This window comes from Coregonus clupeaformis, chromosome 6, assembly GCF_020615455.1.
Source record: "Coregonus clupeaformis isolate EN_2021a chromosome 6, ASM2061545v1, whole genome shotgun sequence".
NCBI classification, from domain to species: Eukaryota; Metazoa; Chordata; class Actinopteri; order Salmoniformes; family Salmonidae; genus Coregonus; species Coregonus clupeaformis.
The window spans coordinates 35,375,318-35,398,119 of NC_059197.1; the positions used below are offsets into that span (position 1 = coordinate 35,375,318).

Below are 22,802 nucleotides of genomic sequence, written 5' to 3' on the forward strand. Positions count from 1 at the left end.
ATGTGAAACGGGAAACAAGCAATTGTTACTGGAAAATAGCTTCTAAATAGAAGGATTACCACCGAGGTTCTCATCTCTCGTTTCATGATGGGCATGGACACATGTAGCCTACATCATGGAGGGGGTTTTACGCACGTCCAAAGAATCGCTAAAATAATGTTGGCCTGCGTACAATACATAAAAAGGGAATGTCAGCTCACTGTTGTACTCCTCTCAAGCCTGATCTTTTAATAAAGCTTTCGTGATTAAGATTATTTCCAAGAGGTCTCACGAGCCAAACCCTTTATCGACGGTCTTGAGTTTTTTAAATGTTTCTAAATAAGAAGTATACAGGCACAAAAAGCACATTACTCTTGTTCCATGCACATATGGGCAGTGTGCGTCATGGCTGGATAGGCTGCGTTTCCGCTGTCAAAATTCATGCCATAAGAAACCGTTACCGCTAAAAACCAGCTTTTGGTTGGTCTTAAACATCCCTACCGCTGCCTGAACATGTTTTTAAGGTCACACCTCAAATATTTCAATCCCATCCCATCTGAACTGATATATGACAGGTAAATTAGCCGTCCTTGCGCAACAGCTTGAAAATAGCAGAGCGCTGGCTTTAACAGGTCGAAATTGCAAACGAACAGGCGTTTGACACTAGGGCCGCCTTAAGGCCAGACGAAAATAGAACCCTGAATGTCATATTGCTCAGTGTTTGAGAATGAGTTGCTTATTATATCTCTGTGTGCCCGATGCTGCCCCATCATCCCCCGATTCTCTGCTGGGCTCGCAATATCAAGTGTGCCTGGTGTGGTCTCAATAAAATGATCCATTGCTTGTACTATAGGATATAGTCCTAGGCAAGAGAATGCTCGGGGGAAGCAAAGGGCAAAGTTATATTTCCTTCCCAAGTTTTTGAGCTGCTGGGATGGTGTATATAAAACTAGGCTACACTGCATTACACACTGCAATGGATAGGCTATCCCAAATATGAGCCCTGGGCAAAAAAATTCAATATCTGTGTTTTTACGCGAACGAGGCCTACTGCTGTCCTGTTCAGTTTGAGAGGGAGAGTGCGAAGACGAAAAGGAGGACCCGAGGTCAGCTTGCTACTGCTATAATTGATTTTAAGAAACACAATATGTTTCGTTGCCCATAATGAAGCTATCTATCGGAGTTATTGACCTCACAATAAGCCATATTCGAGTAATTTACATAACTTTCATTACTATGAAGTGGCAGCCGCGGAGATGGACAGTGCATGGGTGTTGAAAGGAGGCTAATTCGAGAAGTCCTAATTCATTTAAAAAGTCTTCATTTTAATTTGACTTTAGGCTAATAATAACAAGAGGGGTTTGTGTTGGAACCTATTTCGTTCTATTCAAGAAATAAGAGGTAGGCCTATATTTACATTTACATTGTAGTCATTTAGCAGACTCTCTTATCCAGAGCGACTTAGAGTCCTGTTTGACATACGAAATTATAGTCTACTATCCATAGATTTGGTCAGCCAATTCCTTCAGTCACCATGCACTCCTTAAATACACTACACAGTATATAAAAAAGTATGTGGACACCCCTTCAAATGAGTGGATTCTGGCTATTTAGCCACACTGCTAACCGGTGTATAAAATCGAACACACAGCCATGCAATCTCCATGGACAAACATTGGCAGTAGAATGGCCTTATTGAAGAGCTCAGTGACTTCCAACATGGCACCATCATAGGATGCCACCTTTCCAACAAGTTAGTTCGTCAAATTTCTGCCCTGCTAGAGCTGCCCATGTCAATTGTAAGTGCTGTTATTGTGAAGTGGAAACATCTAGGAGCAACAACGTCTCAGCTGCGAAAAGTGGTAAGCCACACAAGCTCACAGAACAGGACCGCTGAATGCTGAAGTGCCTAGCGCGTAAAAATCATCTGTCCTCAGTTGCAACACTCCCTACCATGTTTCAAACTGCCTCTGGAAGCAAAGTCTGCACAATAACTGTTAGTCTGTATTTTCATGAAATGGGTTTCCATGGCCGAGCAGCCGCACACAAACCTAAGATCACCATGTGCAATGCCAAGCGTCGGCTGGAGTGATGTAAAGCTCGCCGTCATTGGACACTGGAGCAGTGGAAATGCGTTCTCCTGCGTGATGAATCACGCTCCACCATCTGGCAATCCGACGGACGAATCTGGTTTTGGCGGATGCCAGAAGAACGCTACCTGCCCGAATGCTTAGTGCCAACTGTAAACTTTGGTGGAGGAGGAATAATGGTCTGAGGTTGTTTTCATGGTTCGGGCTAGGCCCCTTAGTTCCAGTGAATGGAAATCTTAACGCTACAGCATACAATGACATTCTAGACGATTCTGTGCTTCCATCTTTGTGGCAACAGTTTGTTTCAGCATGACAATGCCCCCGTACACAAAGTGAGGTCCATACAGAAGTGGTTTGTCGAGATCGGTGTGGAAGAACTTGTCTGGCCTGCACAGAGCCCTGACCTCAACCCCACATTAATTGATTAATCTATCAGTAAATGTAGGCTAATGTGTCCTACAATAACGTTCCAGTGCTAAGGTACCTATTCACTGCAAATGGCGCACTGTGCTACGCTCCACGGCTGCATCAACACAATGCCAGGCTACAGCCATGCTGGACTACAGCCTACAGAATAACAGGTGTTGCTTTGAAAACTGTATTTTTTCCCGCAGTTGCATTTGAGCAAAGGTCATTTGCTTGAGCCTCTCATAATGCATCTCTCCCTCCTCTGTGCGCACAGTGGGGAGTGGGACTGAGAGTGGCTTTCTCACACAGCAGCAGCAGACAGTGAAACAGGGACAGGCAGATACTTACATAGCAGGAATCAACATATAATAAATAAATAAGCCATTTAGCAGACGCTTTTATCCAAAGCGACTTACAGTCATGCGTGCATACATTTTTGTGTATGGGTGGTCCCGGGGATTGAACCCACTACCTTGGCGTTACAAGCGCCATGCTCTACCAGCTGAGCTACAGAGGACCACATAATGAACATAATGAATAGGCTATTACTGTTGACCAAATAATGGTTCTAGAAACAATCTACAGGAACGTTACGTAGCAAAAAGTCACTGACATGAAGCAAAATGCTTCAGTAAGAACATGTTTTGTTTTGTTTTAGTCGTTTAGCAGACGCTCTTATCCAGAGCGACTTAACAAGAGCAATTAGGGTTAAGGTAGCTTAATGGTTACGAGCATAGTGCCAGTAACCGAAAAGTCGCTTGTTCTAATCCCCGAGCCGACTAGGTGAAAAATCTGTCGATGTGCCCTTGAGCAAGGCACTTAAACCCTAATTGCTCCTATGCTCACAGTAATCCTAATACTTTGCCCTGAACTGCCGCCCGTTTGGGAAGAAAAGCAATGCATGTATTTACGTGTTGGAAGTCTCCGTCGTGTATCTCTGTTGGACCCATGCCTTCGTGGGAAGGGGTCAATTGGGCCTTCTCTTTCGGATGGTCTTTTAGATGTAAGGCTCAGATTGTCCACAAGAGGTCACAATGTCCTTCTTCTTAGTTGTCTGTTTACTTTCACTCGTTCTGGAAGTGGTCTTCTGAGGACGGCTAATAAGCTGTGTCGATGAACCCCTGTGGGGTGATGAGAGCAGGATGGTCCCACTTAAATTCACCTTCTTAGATACAGTACTTAGAAAAGCTACTCATCCGTAACATTGATTGTTAGTGGAGGCAACTTTGTCGTCTTCACCTCGTGTTGATTTTGAGGGTCGGGACCAATATGGACAACAGCTGGTAAAGAGGGGCGTTTCCGTCATACTGACACGGTCTCTGAGCTCCCTCGGGCGTGGCTAGTTACAAGGCAAAAGTATTATCATCACTATGAATTTGATAGAAAGCTAAAATCACATTCCTATCTTCACGGAAACATTGTCTTCCTCCTTGATATTTTCTACCCAAGGTAAAGGATGTAAGCCTGATATACACAGTGTAAAAGCTCTTCAAGTCACACTGTGTGCTCTGTAGCTCAGCTGGTAGAGCACGGCGCTTGTAACGCCAAGGTAGTGGGTTCGATCCCTGGGACAACCCATACACAAAAAATGTATGCACGCATGACTGTAAGTCGCTTTGGATAAAAGCGTCTGCTAAATGGCTTATTATTATACACAGTGTAAAAGCTCTTCAAGTCACACTGTTTTCATTATAATGCCTTTATACAATAATTTATGACATCACAAAATAGACATTAACTTCCCATATTCCATTTCTCGTCATTCCCAAAGTTTGGATGTTTAAATATATTGTCTCAATGTTCATTGTTTGATGTTTTTGGGCGGCAAAAGTCTCTGAAACAAAGGACATTCCTTTCACCATACTAGGATGCCACATTGTAGGATTTGTAATGAATTGTAGGATATGTAATGAATTTATTTGCAAATTATGGTGGAAAATAAGTATTTGGTCAATAACAAAAGTTTCTCCTTCCATCAATTCAATACTTTGTTATATACCCTTTGTTGGCAATGACACAGGTCAAACGTTTTCTGTAAGCCTTCACAAGGTTTTCACACACTGTTGCTGGTATTTTGGCCCATTCCTCCATGCAGATCTCCTCTAGAGCAGTGATATTTTGGGGCTGTCGCTGGGCAACACAGACTTTCAACTCCATCCAAAGATTTTCTATGGGGTTGAGATCTGGAGACTTGCTAGGCCACTCCAGGACCTTGAAATGCTTCTTACGAAGCCACTCCTTCGTTGCCCGGGCGGTGTGTTTGAGATCATTGTCATGCTGAAAGACCCAGCCACGTTTCATCTTCAATGCCCTTGCTGATGGAAGGAGGTTTTCACTCAAAATCTCACGATACATGGCCCCATTCATTCTTTCCTTTACACGGATCAGTCGTCCTGGTCCCTTTGCAGAAACCCCCCCCCCAAAGCATGATGTTTCCACCCCCATGCTTCACAGTAGGTATGGTGTTCTTTGGATGGAACTCAGCATTCTTTGTCCTCCAAACACGACGAGTTGAGTTTTTACCAAAAAGTTATATTTTGGTTTCATCTGACCATATGACATTCTCCCAATCCTCTTCTGGATCATCCAAATGCACTCTAGCAAACTTCAGACGGGCCTGTACATGTACTGGCTTAAGCAGGGGGACACGTCTGGCACTGCAGGATTTGAGTCCCTGGCGGCGTAGTGTGTTACTGATGTAGGCTTTGTTACTTTGGTCCCAGCTCTCTGCAGGTCATTCACTAGGTCCCCCCGTGTGGTTCTGGGATTTTTGCTCACCGTTCTTGTGATCATTTTGACCCCACGGGGTGAGATCTTGCGTGGAGCCCCAGATCGAGGGAGATTATCAGTGGTCTTGTATGTCTTCCATTTCCTAATAATTGCTCCCACAGTTGATTTCTTCAAACCAAGCTGCTTACCTATTGCAGATTCAGTCTTCCCAGCCTGGTGCAGGTCTACAATTTTGTTTCTGGTGTCCTTTGACAGCTCTTTGGTCTTGGCCATAGTGGAGTTTGGAGTGTGACTGTTTGAGGTTGTGGACAGGTGTCTTTTATACTGATAACAAGTTCAAACAGGTGCCATTAATACAGCTAACGAGTGACAGAGGAGCCTCTTAAAGAAGAAGATACAGGTCTGTGGTCTTGTTTGTAGGTGACCAAATACTTATTTTCCACCATAATTTGCAAATAAATTCATTAACAATCCTACAATGTGATTTTCTGGAGAAAAAAAATTCTCAATTTGTCTGTCATAGTTGACGTGTACCTATGATGAAAATTACAGGCCTCTCTCATATTTTTAAGTGGGAGAACTGGTGGCTGACTAAATACTTTTTCCCCCCACTGTATTTAATGAAGCAAAAATGACATTAACTAATTTTTGCTTGGTGATAGAACAGCGCCGGAAAAGATGGCTGCCGTTTTACAGCCCTCTAACCAATTGTACTATTATGTGTGTTTTTCCGCGTTATTTGTAATTTATTTTGTACATAATGTTTCTGCCATCGTCTCTTATAACCAAAAAGAGCTCCTGGATATCAGGACAGCGATTACTCACCTCATATTGGACGAAGATTTTTTCTTCAACGAGGCGGCCGCGAAGGATATCATACAGACACCCGACAAGGCCCAAATCCCCGTCATTCGCGTGAGGAAGAGATGGAGATATCGTGGACGTAGATCGGGGTGCCTTGTAAGGATCCGACGGCGAGCGAGTAAACTGCCTCTTCCATCAATCCTATTAGCCAACGTTCAATCATTGGATAACAAATTGGATGATTTAAGATTACGGTTATCCTACCAACGGGACATTAAAAACTGTAATATCTTATGTTTCACCGAGTCGTGGCTGAACGACGACATGGATTTCATACAGCTAGCGGGCTATACGCTACATCGGCAGGATAGAACGGCTGACTCCCGGTAAGACAAGGGGTGGCGGTCTGTGTATATTTGTAAACAACAGCTGGTGCACAAAATCAAATACTAAGGAAGTCTCGAGGTTTTGCTCGCCTGAGGTAGAGTATCGTATGATAAGCTGTAGACCACACTATTTACCAAGAGAGTTTTCATCTATATTTTTCATAGCTGTCTATTTACCACCACAAACCAATGCTGGCATTAAGATTGCACTGAATGAGTTGTACAAGGCCATAAATCAACAGGAAAACGCTCATCAAGATGCAGCGCTCCTAGTGGCCGGGGACTTTAATGCAGGGAAACTTAAATCCGTTCTACCTAATTTCTACCAGCATGTTAAATGTGCAACCAGAGGAAAAAAAACTCTAGACCACCTTTACTCCACACACAGAGACGCATACAAAGCTCTCCCTCGCCCTCCATTTGGCAAATCTGACCATAACTCTATCCTCCTGATTCCTGCTTATAAGCAAAAACTAAAGCAGGAAGCACCAGTGACTCGGTTAATAAAAAAGTGGTCAGATGACGCAGATGCTAAGCTACAGGACTGTTTTGCTAGCACAGACTGGAACATGTTCCGGGATTCTTCAGACAGCATTGAGGAGTACACCACATCAGTCACTGGCTTCATCAATAAGTGCATCGATGATGTCGTCCCCACAGTGACCATATGTACATACCCCAACCAGAAGCCATGGATTACAGGAAACATCCGCACTGAGCTAAAGGGTAGAGCTGCCGCTTTCAAGGAACGGGACTCTAACCCGGACGCTTATAAGAAATCCCGCTATGACCTCCGACGAACCATCAAACAGGCAAAGAGTCAATACAGGACTAAGATTGAATCGTACTACACTGGCTCGGACGCTCGTCGGATGTGGCAGGGCTAGAAAACTATTACAGACTACAAAGGGAAGCACAGCCGCGAGCTGCCCAGTGACACAAGCCTACCAGACGAGCTAAACCACTTCTATGCTCGCTTCGAGGCAAGCAACACTGAAGCATGCATGAGAGCACCAGCTGTTCCGGATGACTATGTGATCACGCTCTCCGTAGCCGATGTGAGTAAGACTTTAAGCAGGTCAACATTCACAAGGCCGCAGGGCCAGACGGATTACCAGGACGTGTACTCCGAGCATGTGCTGACCAACTGGCAAGTGTCTTTTTCAACATGTCCCTGACTGAGTCTGTAATACCAACATGTTTCAAGCAGACCACCATAGTCCCCGTGCCCAAGGACTCTAAGATAACCTGCCTAAATGACTACCGACCCGTAGCACTGACGTCTGTAGCCATGAAGTGCTTTGAAAGGCTGGTCATGGCTCACATCAACAGCATTATCCCAGAAACCATAGACCCACTCCAATTTGCATACCGCCCCAACAGATCCACAGATGATGCAATCTCTATTGCACTCCACACTGCCCTTTCCCACCTGGACAAGAGGAACACCTACGTGAGAATGCTATTCATTGACTACAGCTCAGCATTCAACACCATAGTGCCCTCTAAGCTCATCACTAAGCTAAGGATCCTGGGACTAAACACCTCCCTCTGCAACTGGATCCTGGACTTCCTGACGGGCCGCCCCCAGGTGGTAAGGGTGGCAACAACACATCTGCCACACTGATCCTCAACACGGGGGCCCCTCAGGGGTGCGTGCTCAGTCCCCTCCTGTACTCTCTGTTCACCCATGACTGCATGGCCAGGCACGACTCCAACACCATCATTAAGTTTGCCGACGACACAACAGTGGTAGGCCTGATCACCGACAACGATGAGACAGCCTATAGGGAGGAGGTCAGAGACCTGGCCGTGTGGTGCCAGGACAACAACCTCTCCCTCAACGTGACTAAGACAAAGGAGATGATTGTGGACTACAGGAAAAAAAAGAGGACTGAGCACGCCCCCATTCTCATCGACGGGGCTGTAGTGGAACAGGTTGAGAGCTTCAAGTTCCTTGGTGTCCACATCACCAACGAACTATCATGGTCCAAACACACCAATACAGTCGTGAAGAGGGCACGACAAAGCCTATTCCCCCTCAGGAGACTGAAAAGATTTGGCATGGGTCCTCAGATCTTCAAAAAATTCTACAGCTGCACCATCGAGAGCATCCTGACTGGTTGCATCACCGCCTGGTATGGCAACTGCTTGGCCTCCGACCGCAAGGCACTACAGAGGGTAGTACGGCCCAGTACATCACTGGGGCCAAGCTTCCTGCCATCCAGGACCTCTATACCAGGCGGTGTCAGAGGAAGGCCCACAAAATTGTCAAAGACTCCAGCCACCCTAGTCATAGACTGTTCTCTCTGCTACCGCACGGAAAGCGGTACCGGAGTGCCAAGTCTAGGTCCAAAAGACTTCTCAACAGCTTCTACCCCCAAGCCATAAGACTCCTGAACAGCTAATCATGGCTACCCGGACTATTTGCACTGCCCCCCCACCCCATCCTTTTTACGCTGCTGCTACTCTGTTAATTATTTATGCATAGTCACTTTAACTCTACCCACATGTACATATTACCTCAATTACCTCAACTAGCCAGTGCCCCCGCACATTGACTCTGCAACGGTACCCCCCTGTATATATAGCCTCCCTACTGTCACTTTATTTTACTTCTGCTCTTTTTTTTCCTCAACACTTTTTTTGTTGTTGTTTTTATTTTTACTTTTTTGTTAAAAATAAATGCACTGTTGGTTAAGGGCTGTAAGTAAGCATTTCACTGTAATGTCTGCACCTGTTGTATTCGGCGCAGGTGACCAATAACATTTGATTTGATTTGATTTGATTTGATTAGGGCAGTAGCGCGAGATGACAAATTCAAAGGCAGCCTACTTTTCTATATTCAAGGGAAGAGAGAGACAAACATAGCTAGACTGTTGTTTAGCCTATGTTCAGAGGCGGAGCTGGAGTGGAGCCTGCCCACACCCATCGCTTGCTCCCCTGCAGCTCACCAGCTGACGTAGCCTGCGTGTGCCGGGTGTGGAGCGTTCTTTCCACTACTACAGAACAGAACCCACGCTGCTCTGCGCACCCAGTGGTAACATTCTGCTTATCATTGTAGCCTATCCAGTCCAAGTGCAAATAGTCACGAGAAGGCGGTCCGAGTCACCAATGGTCAAGTCCGAGTCTGAGTGCAGTCGGACTCGAGTACTACAACACTGGGAAACAGTACTGATGGTCAGACAGTAGTCAACAGTAGTATAATTATACTGAAGGAAACAGTACTGCTGGTCAGACAGTAGTCATCAGTAGTATAATTATACTGAAGGAAACAGTACTGCTGGTCAGACAGCAGTCATCAGTAGTATAATTATACTGAAGGAAACAGTACTGCTGGTCAGACAGTAGTCATCAGTAGTATAATTATACTGAAGGAAACAGTACTGCTGGTCAGACAGTAGTCATCAGTAGTATAATTATACTGAAGGAAACAGTACTGCTGGTCAGACAGTAGTCATCAGTAGTATAATTATACTGAAGGAAACAGTACTGCTGGTCAGACAGTAGTCATCAGTAGTATAATTATACTGAAGGAAACAGTACTGCTGGTCAGACAGTAGTCATCAGTAGTATAATTATACTGAAGGAAACAGTACTGCTGGTCAGACAGTAGTCATCAGTGGTATAATTATACTGAAGGAAACAGTACTGCTGGTCAGACAGTAGTCAACAGTAGTATAATTATACTGAAGGAAACAGTACTGCTAGTCAGACAGTAGTCATCAGTAGTATAATTATACTGAAGGAAACAGTACTGCTGGTCAGACAGTAGTCATCAGTAGTATAATTATACTGAAGGAAACAGTACTGCTGGTCAGACAGTAGTCATCAGTAGTATAATTATACTGAAGGAAACAGTACTGCTGGTCAGACAGCAGTCATCAGTAGTATAATTATACTGAAGGAAACAGTACTGCTGGTCAGACAGCAGTCATCAGTAGTATAATTATACTGAAGGAAACAGTACTGCTGGTCAGACAGTAGTCATCAGTAGTATAATTATACTGAAGGAAACAGTACTGCTGGTCAGACAGTAGTCATCAGTAGTATAATTATACTGAAGGAAACAGTACTGCTAGTCAGACAGTAGTCATCAGTAGTATAATTATACTGAAGGAAACAGTACTGCTGGTCAGACAGTAGTCATCAGTAGTATAATTATACTGAAGGAAACAGTACTGCTGGTCAGACAGTAGTCATCAGTAGTATAATTATACTGAAGGAAACAGTACTGCTGGTCAGACAGCAGTCATCAGTAGTATAATTATACTGAAGGAAACAGTACTGCTGGTCAGACAGCAGTCATCAGTAGTATAATTATACTGAAGGAAACAGTACTGCTGGTCAGACAGCAGTCATCAGTAGTAGAACTCTGCTGAAGGAAACAGTACTGCTGGTCAGACAGTAGTCATCAGTAGTATAATTATACTGAAGGAAACAGTACTGCTGGTCAGACAGTAGTCATCAGTAGTATAATTATACTGAAGGAAACAGTACTGCTGGTCAGACAGTAGTCATCAGTAGTATAATTATACTGAAGGAAACAGTACTGCTGGTCAGACAGTAGTCATCAGTAGTATAATTATACTGAAGGAAACAGTACTGCTGGTCAGACAGTAGTCATCAGTAGTATAATTATACTGAAGGAAACAGTACTGCTGGTCAGACAGTAGTCATCAGTAGTATAATTATACTGAAGGAAACAGTACTGCCGGTCAGACAGTAGTCATCAGTAGTAGAACTCTGCTGAAGGAAACAGTACTGCTGGTCAGACAGTAGTCATCAGTAGTATAATTATACTGAAGGAAACAGTACTGCTGGTCAGACAGTAGTCAACAGTAGTATAATTATACTGAAGGAAACAGTACTGCTGGTCAGACAGCAGTCATCAGTAGTATAATTATACTGAAGGAAACAGTACTGCTGGTCAGACAGTAGTCAACAGTAGTATAATTATACTGAAGGAAACAGTACTGCTGGTCAGACAGTAGTCATCAGTAGTATAATTATACTGAAGGAAACAGTACTGCTGGTCAGACAGTAGTCATCAGTAGTATAATTATACTGAAGGAAACAGTACTGCTGGTCAGACAGTAGTCAACTAGCATTTTAGCTTCCTACATCACCAAGTGAAATAATCAGATTTATAATTAAATAATATGGGGTAACAAATATTATTCTATTTGCCGGTGTAACCTACAACATTATCCCAGTTTGATATGCTGCTTCAATATATTATTTTCCATATTAGCTAAAAATAGAATGTCATAATTTTTTGTCACAGACAGAAAAAAGCACATGGCTATCGGTTTTTCCGTTCCAAAATAGCCTACAATAACGTTGTCACTTCTAAACAAAGGATACAATATTGTTTTGTTTATTGTTTGAACAGTTGCTGAGATTATATTTGGTTTTCAATGCAAAATAGGCTACTTTGACGCATAGGTTATAGCCTATAGATCAGATCAAGGAATGAAGCGAGCTACACAACACTGCTCCCACGGCTACGCAAGGAATGATACGGCGCGTTACAATTTTCATGTGACACGGGAGTACGTTGAATGTCGGAGAACACTATAAGGAACCGGCCCTTTTTTAAAATGAAAAACGGCATTGCGACACTGCGCTACGCTCTGAACCGTCCATCTCCATAGGATATACATTGGCCTTAAGTAGACCTTCTGCCATAGGGCCTACAGTACATCAATCATAGCTCCTGTAATGCCTGATCACCAAAGGGGTAGGGTCATAAGGGAAGTCGCAAGGGACTGAAATGGAACTTTATACGTAGCAATAAAGACCTTTACACACTTGGACATTAACCTCCCTTTCCATGCCTCATTGATTGTCCCTCTGTACTGGCCATCCAAAACAACACTCAAGAGGCCTCTAGCAGCCTGTTGAAAACCCTGTTCCTTAGTGGAGTGGGTTTCAGTTTTCAGGCCACTATCCGCTTCAACGCTCCCCTTGAGCTGACAAACGTTAACGAGGAAATCTGCAGTTTGAACAATAAAAAAGCCGACACCCTGCCACTGTTTTGGTAAAAAGCTGTGGGATGGGTCTGGAGAAATGTAACCACTATCAAATTCATGGACAGAGCTATGGATACATGGACTGACCATCCATGATATCAAAATGATTTTTAGCAATGTTTTGAGGCTGTTCAGTGTTTGTTTACAATTGAAATGTTTACAAACAAAGGAGCAAAACAATAGTATCTATTGTGCTCTGATGGGGTACGACAGTTGACCTTAGCTAATGAGGCATCTATAAGTTATATTATTCAAGAATCAATGGATATATATAATTCATATAAAAGTCAAAAAATGTATGTAGCAATCGCATATTGCCCTTTTTAAGTCTGAAACTCACATATTAAATGTGCCATAACATTTGACTTAACAGCCTGTTTAAGGGTTCTCGCTGCCAGAAAGTAGGCTACACAAATGAACAAGATTGCAACCGTAAGAATAGTAAACTAATCTGTGATTTTTTAAATAGCACATCATGTGTCATCATATCACCATAACATCTGTTGAGATGGCTAAACGCACTTTACATAACGTTTTAATTCCATTTGATTTGTCTGACTGACTGTCTAACTGATTGATTAATTGATTAATTGCATGCTTGCTTGATTGATTGACATTTTGATTGCTCTGTGAGTTTCTCCACTCACTGCTGTCAGTCCGCTGTGTGGCGAAGAGGACGATGAGGGTCACTATGACGATGAAGAGGAGGGAGACCATGGTGAGCAGGCCGATCTCCAGGGAGGTCCAGCGGGGTTTCTTAGCCGACTTAGGGGGGACGGTCTCCGCCATGCTCAACGCTCCTTCAGCTGTTGGCTGTCACAACTCACCTGGAGGGGAGCGGAGGGGAGGGGAGGGAGGGAGGGAGGGAGAGGAGGGAGAGGGGAGGGGAGGGAAGGGAGGGAGAGGAAGGAGAGGGGAGGGGGAGAGGGGAGGGAGAGGGAGGTGAGGGAGAGGAGATGGGAAGGGAGGGGAGAGTGGAAGGGAGGGGAGAGGAGGAAGGGGGGAAAGGAGGGGGAGGGAGGGGAGGGAGAGGGGTGGGAGGGGAGGGAAGGGGGGCGGAGGGAGGGAGGGGAGAGGAGAGGAGAGGAGAGGAGAGGAGAGGAGAGGAGAGGGAGAGGAGAGGGAGAGGAGAGGGAGAGGAGAGGAGAGGAGAGGAGAGGAGAGGAGAGGAGAGGAGGAGAGGAGAGGGAGGGAGGGAGGGCAGAGGGGAAGGGAGGGGAGAGGAGTGGAGAGGAGGGTAGAGGGGAAAGGAGGGGAGGGGAGAGGAGGTGAGAGGGGAAGGGAGGGGAGAGGAGGGGAGATGGGAAGGGAGGGGAAGAGATGGGAGAGGAGGGGAGACAAGGAAAGTTTTAACTCTGAAATAATCTCCATGAAAAACATAAACCAACTAAACATGATATCTCATAGAAAGATGTGGCAACAACTCAGCTGTTAAACTAAAAGTACAACCCACCCCAACACCATGATAAAGCACAACCCACCCCAACACCACAATAAAGAACAACCCTCCCCAACACCACGAGAAAAGAAAACCCTCTCCAACACCATGATAAAGGACAACCCTCCCCAACACCACGATAAAGCACAACCCTCCCCAAAACCATAATAAAGGACAACCCACCCAACACCATGATAAAGCGCAACCCTCCACAACACCATGATAAAGCACAACCCTCCCCAATACAACGATAAAGAACAACCCTCCCCAACACCACGATAAAGCACAACCCTCCCCAATACAACGATAAAGGACAACCCTCCCCAACACCATGATAAAGGACAAACCCCCCAACACCATGATAAAGGACAAACCCCCCCAACACCATGATAAAGTACAACCCTCCCCAACACCACGAGAAAAGACAGCCCTCCCCAACACCGTGATAAAGGACAAACCTCCCCAACACCATGATAAATCTTATAAAAGCCCACAACATGGTCCAGATATACTACCATCTAGATATACTACCATCTAGATATACTGCCATCTAGATATACTACCATCCAGATATACTACCATCCAGATATACTACCATCTAGATATACTACCATCCAGGTATACTACCATCTAGATATACTACCATCTAGATATACTACCATCTAGATATACTACCATCTAGATATACTACCATCCAGGTATACTACCATCTAGATATACTACCATCTAGATATACTACCATCTAGATATACTACCATCTAGATATACTACCATCCAGGTATACTACCATCTAGATATACTACCATCTAGATATACTACCATCTAGATATACTACCATCCAGATATACTACCATCTAGATATACTACCATCCAGGTATACTACCATCTAGATATACTACCATCTAGATATACTACCATCTAGATATACTACCATCTAGATATACTGCCATCTAGATATACTACCATCTAGATATACTACCATCCAGGTATACTACCATCTAGATATACTACCATCTAGATATACTACCATCTAGATATACTACCATCTAGATATACTACCATCTAGATATACTACCATCTAGATATACTACCATCCAGGTATACTACCATCTAGATATACTACCATCTAGATATACTACCATCTAGATATACTACCATCTAGATATACTACCATCTAGATATACTACCATCTAGATATACTACCATCCAGATATACTACCATCCAGATATACTACCATCTAGATATACTACCATCTAGATATACTACCATCTAGATATACTACCATCTAGATATACTACCATCTAGATATACTACCATCTAGATATACTACCATCCAGGTATACTACCATCTAGATATACTACCATCTAGATATACTACCATCTAGATATACTACCATCTAGATATACTACCATCTAGATATACTACCATCTAGATATACTACCATCCAGATATACTACCATCCAGATATACTACCATCTAGATATACTACCATCTAGATATACTAACATCTAGATATACTACCATCTAGATATACTACCATCTAGATATACTACCATCTAGATATACTACTCTAGATATACTACCATCTAGATATACTACCATCTAGATATACTACCATCTAGATATACTACCATCTAGATATACTACCATCTAGATATACTACCATCCAGATATACTACCATCCCTGTAATATGTGCAGCAGAAAGAATACAAGGCTCCAGAACCAGCAAAGAGAAAGAGAGAATGTTCCTCTCACCAAGTTATAGTTCAACTCCTCAGCAAAGTGCATTTAGCAAGTAGGAAACTCTTCCTCAACAGGCAATTCATCCTTGATCCTCACTGGTCAAGTACACACACACACACACACACACACTTTTACGAGCTGGTTAGGTGACCTGAGTCTGCAGAAGGGAGGGTCCTGCTGTTAGCTGGCTGAGATGAGAGCACCTGACCAGGGGACAATGTCTCTCTGCCTCTCTTTCAACCAAATCTCCTCCCCCCCCACACACACACACACACCATTTGTTAGATGTGCCGTCTCTTCAAGTATCATGTGTTAGATGTGCCGTTCCCTCAGGCATGGTGAAAGGGTCTCCATATGGGGGGTGCAGCAGGAGTGTGTGTGTGTGTGTGTGTGTATCTGTGATAATCCTGCCAGGCACTAGGATATATTCAAGACAGAAGGAGAGAGAGAGGGAGAGAGAGAGAGAGAGAGAGCGAGCGAGCGAGCGAGCGAGAGAGAGAGAGAGAGAGAGAGAGAGAGAGAGAGAGAGAGAGAGAGAGAGAAAGAAAGAGAGAGAGAGAGACAGAGAGAGAGAGAAAGAAAGAGAGAGAGATATCTATTAATTCCGTTTCCATTTTAGCAGACCCTCTTATCCAGAGCGACTTCCAGTTAGTGAGTGCATACATTTTCATACTGGTACACCGTGGGAATCGAACACACAACCCTGGCATTGCAAGCGCCACGCTCTACCAACTGAGCCACATAATCACAAACCACTTGATGTCTCAATGTACTCAATTACTGTATTGTGCATTGTTTTTCTTCATGGTGATGGATAGTCTACAGGTACAAACCTAGATGACCAGCCTATGTACAATAAAGTAATTTACATTTACATTAAGTGGTTTGTAAGGATGTTAAATTAATACTTCCATATTTGATCAAGAAAAATATTACATTTGATGTGGATGTTTCTTGACTTTGCCCATAACTTTGCACCTTTTGACGTTATGTCTTTGAAATATTTATTAACATTTTGTTAATGTTTGAGGACAGGATTTTGTTATTTCTGGATTCCATTAGAATGACAATCACAGAGAAAGGGACAGGGCAACAACTCTTACAGAAAGGGACAGGGCAACAACTCTTACAGAAAGGGACAGGGCAACAACTCTTACAGAAAGGGACAGGGCAACAACTCTTACAATTCCAACTATTGAATCCTGCAAGATACTGTTCTTAATTATACAACTACCTGTTTTGCCAAAGTGGAGATGCTGATTTTTCTTTTGTTGCCTGCGCTACAGACGTCTACAGTATATAGGTAAGCTAATACCAGTAAAGGCCCAGTGCTCTACTTTTGTGAAAAAATATGTTTGGCGCAAACGCATTAAGAAGGAAAGAAATTCCACAAATTAACTTTTAACAAGGCACAACTGTTAATTTAAATGCATTCCAGGTGAATACCTCATGAAGCTGGTTGAGAGAATACCAAGAGTGTGCAAAGCTGTCATCAAGGCAAAGGATGGCTACTTTGAAGAATCTAAAATCTAAAATGTATTTTGATTTGTTTACTACATGTTTCCATATGTGTTATCTCATAGTTTTGATGTCTTCACTATTATTCTACAATGTAGAAAATAGTAAAAATAAAGAAAAACCTTGAATGAGTAGGTGTGTCCAAACTTTTGATTGGTACTGTATATATTTTTTATAAACATTAGGAAAAAAAAAATATTCAGCTTTTCAGGGGTTGCTGCAACACCCTCAGCACCCCCCACCTCCCACAGCTATTATGGTAGGAACCAGTGTGTCCTCTTACTGTAGGAGTGAGACAGTGTAACCTCTTACTGTGGGAGTGAGACAGTGTGACCTCTTACTGTGGGAGTGAGACAGTGTAACCTCTTACCGTAGGAGTGAGACAGTGTAACCTCTTAGTGTAGGAGTGAGACAGTGTAACCTCTTACTGTGGGAGTGAGACAGTGTAACCTCTTACTGTGGGAGTGACACAGTGTGACCTCTTACTGTGGGAGTGAGACAGTGTAACCTCTTACCGTAGGAGTGAGACAGTGTAACCTCTTACCGTAGGAGTGAGACAGTGTAACCTCTTACGGTAGGAGTGAGACAGTGTGTCCTCTTACTGTAGGAGTGAGACAGTGTAACCTCTTACCGTAGGAGTGAGACAGTGTAACCTCTTACAGTAGGAGTGAGACAGTGTAACCTCTTACCGTAGGAGTGAGACAGTGTAACCTCTTACTGTGGGAGTGAGACAGTGTAACCTCTTACCGTAGGAGTGAGACAGTGTGACCTCTTACTGTGGGAGTGAGACAGTGCAACCTCTTACTGTGGGAGTGAGACAGTGTGACCTCTTACTGTGGGAGTGAGACAGTGTGACCTCTTACTGTGGGAGTGAGACAGTGTAACCTCTTACTGTGGGAGTGAGACAGTGTAACCTCTTACTGTGGGAGTGAGACAGTGTAACCTCTTACTGTGGGAGTGACACAGTGTGACCTCTTACTGTGGGAGTGAGACAGTGTAACCTCTTACTGTGGGAGTGAGACAGTGTGACCTCTTACGGTAGGAGTGAGACAGTGTAACCTCTTACTGTGGGAGTGAGACAGTGTAACCTCTTACTGTGGGAGTGAGACAGTGTAACCTCTTACTGTGGGAGTGACACAGTGTGACCTCTTACTGTGGGATTGTTACGTTCCCCAGTTTCTATGTTGTGGTTTGTGTATTTTCATGTAGGTATTTCAGGAAATGGGTTCCTGAAATTCCCCAACAAGCAGCTGATTGATTTGAAAAACATTGATGATTGGAGAGCTGACGCCGCGCCCTCGTCAGGACGCAGCTGTCTCCAATTTACCAACTCCTCCTGAAGCTATATAAGCCCCAGTTGCTCAGAAAAGGCAGGAAAAAGGGTAACCAGAATTGCTGAGAGTTACAGCATGTTGGTTGTATGCTAAGAGTTTGGTGTGTACTGTGTTGTTGTTGCTCTGAGAACCAAGTGTAATGTTTTGTGTTAGTTTGTGGCTCAGAGTTTCTTTAATGTCCTGAGTTAGTTTTTTTCTCAGGTTTTTGTTGTGAATCAGTTTGTGCTATTTTTGTTTCATTTGTTCCCAAGGGGGGAAGTGGAAGGCACCTAGGGAGTGCTTAGGCAAGAGGCCCGCGGGCATACATTACCCGTAGAAGTTAACTGTCTATGCACACTAGGAAAGACCTGGGCGGACCATCCCTTGTATTTTGGATAGTGCACCAGGTGGTGCTAGTTAAGTAAGTAGTGGGTAGGCAGGTAAGGTAGGAGAGGGGGCTTTGATATTTACTTTCTTTGCTTTGGTTCCGTCCAGCCCCTTTTCCCCAAACTTACCGTGCGAAGGAATAAATTCCCTGTTAACGGTATTCTCTGCCTTTTGTCATCCTTACTCACACCTACAGTCCCATACCTCTTTCACACCACGGAGAGTTGAGTTGTAGCAGGGTGTTGCGTTCCCTCTTCCGAGAGGCGTGCGTAACATAATGGGGGGTTCGTCCGGGATTTCATTAAACCCACCGGACCCTGCTGCACTGAGCTCTCTGAGTTGTGATTGAGGTGTGATGGTAGGTTGTGAGTTTGGGTGACTTGTTTAGTTTGTGTGTATTCAGGAGGCTGCTGTATATAAGATGGCTGCCTCAGCCATCTCCAAGTTCATTGAAGCGCCCTCTGTTGAAAGTTTGGTGAGGTTTCGGAAAACAGATATTTTCGCTATTGCTCACCATTATGGAATTGTTGTCCCTGAGAAAGCCCTAAAGGTGGAGCTTATGGTGCTAGTCAGGGAGGGTTTAATGAGAGAGCGAATTCTCTCATTTCAAGATAAGGAGCGGGAGGCTTCAGGAGAGGAGACGGGTAGACCTTCCGATGCCAAGTCGGAGGACAGGACGGAGGAAGGGGTTGCTCGTACCCCCTTGAGACAGTGTGACCTCTTACTGTGGGAGTGAGACAGTGTGTCCTCTTACCGTAGGAGTGAGACAGTGTGTCCTCTTACTGTAGGAGTGAGACAGTGTGACCTCTTACTGTAGGAGTGAGACAGTGTGTCCTCTTACCGTAGGAGTGAGACAGTGTGTCCTCTTACCGTAGGAGTGAGACAGTGTGTCCTCTTACCGTAGGAGTGAGACAGTGTAACCTCTTACTGTAGGAGTGAGACAGTGTGTCCTCTTACCGTAGGAGTGAGACAGTGTGTCCTCTTACCGTAGGAGTGAGACAGTGTGTCCTCTTACTGTAGGAGTGAGACAGTGTGACCTCTTACTGTGGGAGTGAGACAGTGTGTCCTCTTAGTGTAGGAGTGAGACAGTGTGACCTCTTACTGTAGGAGACAAACAGTCTTTGTTTATGATCTTTTTCTGTTACTCTGATGGATCTGAAACATCACAATCGCCCTGAGATCTCACAAACCACTTCAAAATTAAGCCCATGTTTCACTGTAACCACAACACACAACCAAACACATACACACATACCTTATCTTAAGCCTATTCCCTTAAATTATGGTTCCACTAAGATATTATTGTTAAGCATACAAATGTGTAGATGAAAAAAAGTTTCAATTACTGAAATGCAACGTTCAAAGAATGGATAAACACTTTAAAATCATGTAGGCTAGCAGTTGGCTATACTTCGCAGAACCTAACCCCTATTGGGAACCATTAGAATGAGTCGAGCACATATGTCCATGACGGTCCCAAACATAACAACTCCAAACGGTATTTTATTTATAGAAATGTCAGAGCTGACTGGTATGAAATATGTCCACATACTTTGACAAAGATCCATCGCAAACACATTATAGTCTGTGCGAAGCATGTGCAAAGGGTAAACTAGTAATATAAAACATGTATTTTGTGCGCAAAAAATCTGTCTAAAATGATGACATCTATAAACACATTATCATATCTGACGAGAGACACTGAATGGCCAAGATGGAAATGGAGCTGAATGCACATAGGACACTGAATGAATTTCCTAACTGTTGCACATCAAACAAGAACAAAAACTCAGTGGGATGACATGATGATCAACCTGTGAATGCCACTTGTCACACACACACACACACAGAGAGAGAGAGAGAGAGAGAGAGAGAGAGAGAGAGAGAGAGAGAGAGAGCATATCACATACCAATATTTAGAACAGTTTTGGTAAGCGTAACCGACTTACCAGGTGTCTCTGGAAATGTTCGATCGATGATGTATATGGGCATTACATCAACCAATCAAATGTCCATCAAACGTCAATTCAGATGCGCGGAGAGAATACGACCTGGGAATCGATATTGGTGAGAATGTAGGATACCTGTTTAGATTAGTTTATTAGGATCCCCATTATCTACTGCACATGCAGCAGCTACTCTTCCTTTCTCGCTGCCTCTTCGTGGGTTTCAAGCACAACCCGCCTCTCTCTTCCCTTGCTGGCACAGAACGTTCACACACGCTTATCTCGCCTACCTGTTAACGCCACGAGCATACAATATCCCCAAGCCAGAGTACAAGACAGTTGTATTTCTATTCTATCTCTATTGAACGGACGCCTGAGCGAGAAATGTAGGATAAACCAACGGAAAACTCTAATGACCGGCGTGTGAACGTGTGACCTGGCAGTGAAGTTCCCCCGTTACCGGTTACCGATACGTTGTCTCTCTAAAAGGCGGCATTAAGAAGTGAGCCCGTCAACGAAGCTCGAGCTGCGAGCAGATGAGTAGCGCGCCACCAGTCGCTCCTAAATAGCTGGGGCGAGCGGATTTCGCCTGGAGCGAATAGGCTGCCTATACCGCGGTTCGGTCAGACATGTTTGATGATGGTTGCTTCTTGCCTCTGATGATTAATGTATTCCTTGTTCAAACTCCAATATCTCAATACCTTGCAAGTTGCAACAAACCTTGTGTCAGGGGGCAGGTTCAAATTGTGTGTTGCGCAATTACCTTCATTGACGCATCCTCAGTCTATGAGGCCTAAATTGCCTGGTCTTTATAACGGAGGAATCACAAACTTCACACAATAGCTTACACAGGCAATCGAGGAATGACAAAGTTGTTACACTGGACACATAGCCCCATTTTAAAACCACATTGCTGCACAATCTGCACAAGTCTGGGCTACTATTTCTTAGTTGATAGTAGTTGGTGTTGGATGCTTTGCATTGCTCTTAGTGACAGTGTACCTCTTTATAACCAGCCTATGTACAATACAGTTCGTTTACATTATGTGATGGGATGTGTAGACATTATGGACAGCATGTGGATAGAATATGTTGTATATCTGTAGAATATGTAGGATAGAATAGTATATGTACAGTAGTAGTTGAATAGGATGGACTTGACTAGAATACAGTATATACATATGGAATGAGTAAAACAGTATGTACACATTATTAAAGTGACCAGTTATTCCATGTCTGTGTACACAGGGCAGCAGCCTCTAAGGTGCAGGGTTGAGTAACCGGGTGGTAGCCGGCTAGTGATAGTGATTAAGTTCAGGGCAGGGTACTGGGCGGAGGCTAGTGATGGCTATTTAACAGTCTGATGGCCTTGAGCTGTTTTTCAGTCTCTCTCGGTCACAGCTTTGATGCACCTGTACTGACCTCGCCTTCTGGATGATAGCGGGGTGAACAGGCCGTGGCTCGGGTGGTTGATGTCCTTGATTATCTTTTTTTGTCCTCCCTGTGACATCGGGTGCTGTAGGTGTCCTGGAGGGCAGGCAGTGTGCCCCCAGTGTTTCGTTGGGCAGACCGCACCACCCTCTGGTTTCTGGAACAAAGAAGAGAGGAGAAAAACTGGGAAATAGAAGAGGAGGAATTGAGGGGGAATAGGAAAGAGAGGGAGTGTTCTTGTGGGTAGAAAATGTAATAACCTAGAAAATGATGGTTTTTCATTATACGTTGTCTGTTTTCTTATGTATAGTGAAGGTTAAGGTTTGGGTAAAAAAAAAACAACAACAGAAAAATGAATGCCTGGCACTGGGAATGAACACGTGATCCTCGGAGCCGGCTTACCCCCATCAGCCACCCACCTCCATTACACCCATCAGCCACCCACCTCCATTACACCCATCAGCCACCCACCTCCATTACACCCATCAGCCACCCACCTCCATTACACCCATCAGCCACCCACCTCCATTACACCCATCAGCCACCCTCCTCCATTACACCCATCAGCCACCCACCTCCATTACACCCATC

The 22,802-nt window shown here is 44.1% G+C and overlaps 1 protein-coding gene across 1 annotated transcript in view; it reads right to left on the minus strand.

The window, feature by feature from the left end:
- The window catches only part of LOC121568479 (neprilysin-like), a 98,780-nt gene extending 83,119 nt beyond the window's left edge, over nucleotides 1-15,661 (minus strand). The window contains exons 1-2 of the mRNA XM_041879006.1: nucleotides 15,629-15,661; nucleotides 13,080-13,245 (exon numbers count right to left, since the gene is read on the minus strand). Coding sequence (XP_041734940.1) covers nucleotides 13,080-13,245; nucleotides 15,629-15,661 — 199 coding nt within the window. The remainder of the gene's footprint in view (nucleotides 1-13,079; nucleotides 13,246-15,628) is intronic.
- Nucleotides 15,662-22,802: the final 7,141 nt, after the last annotated feature.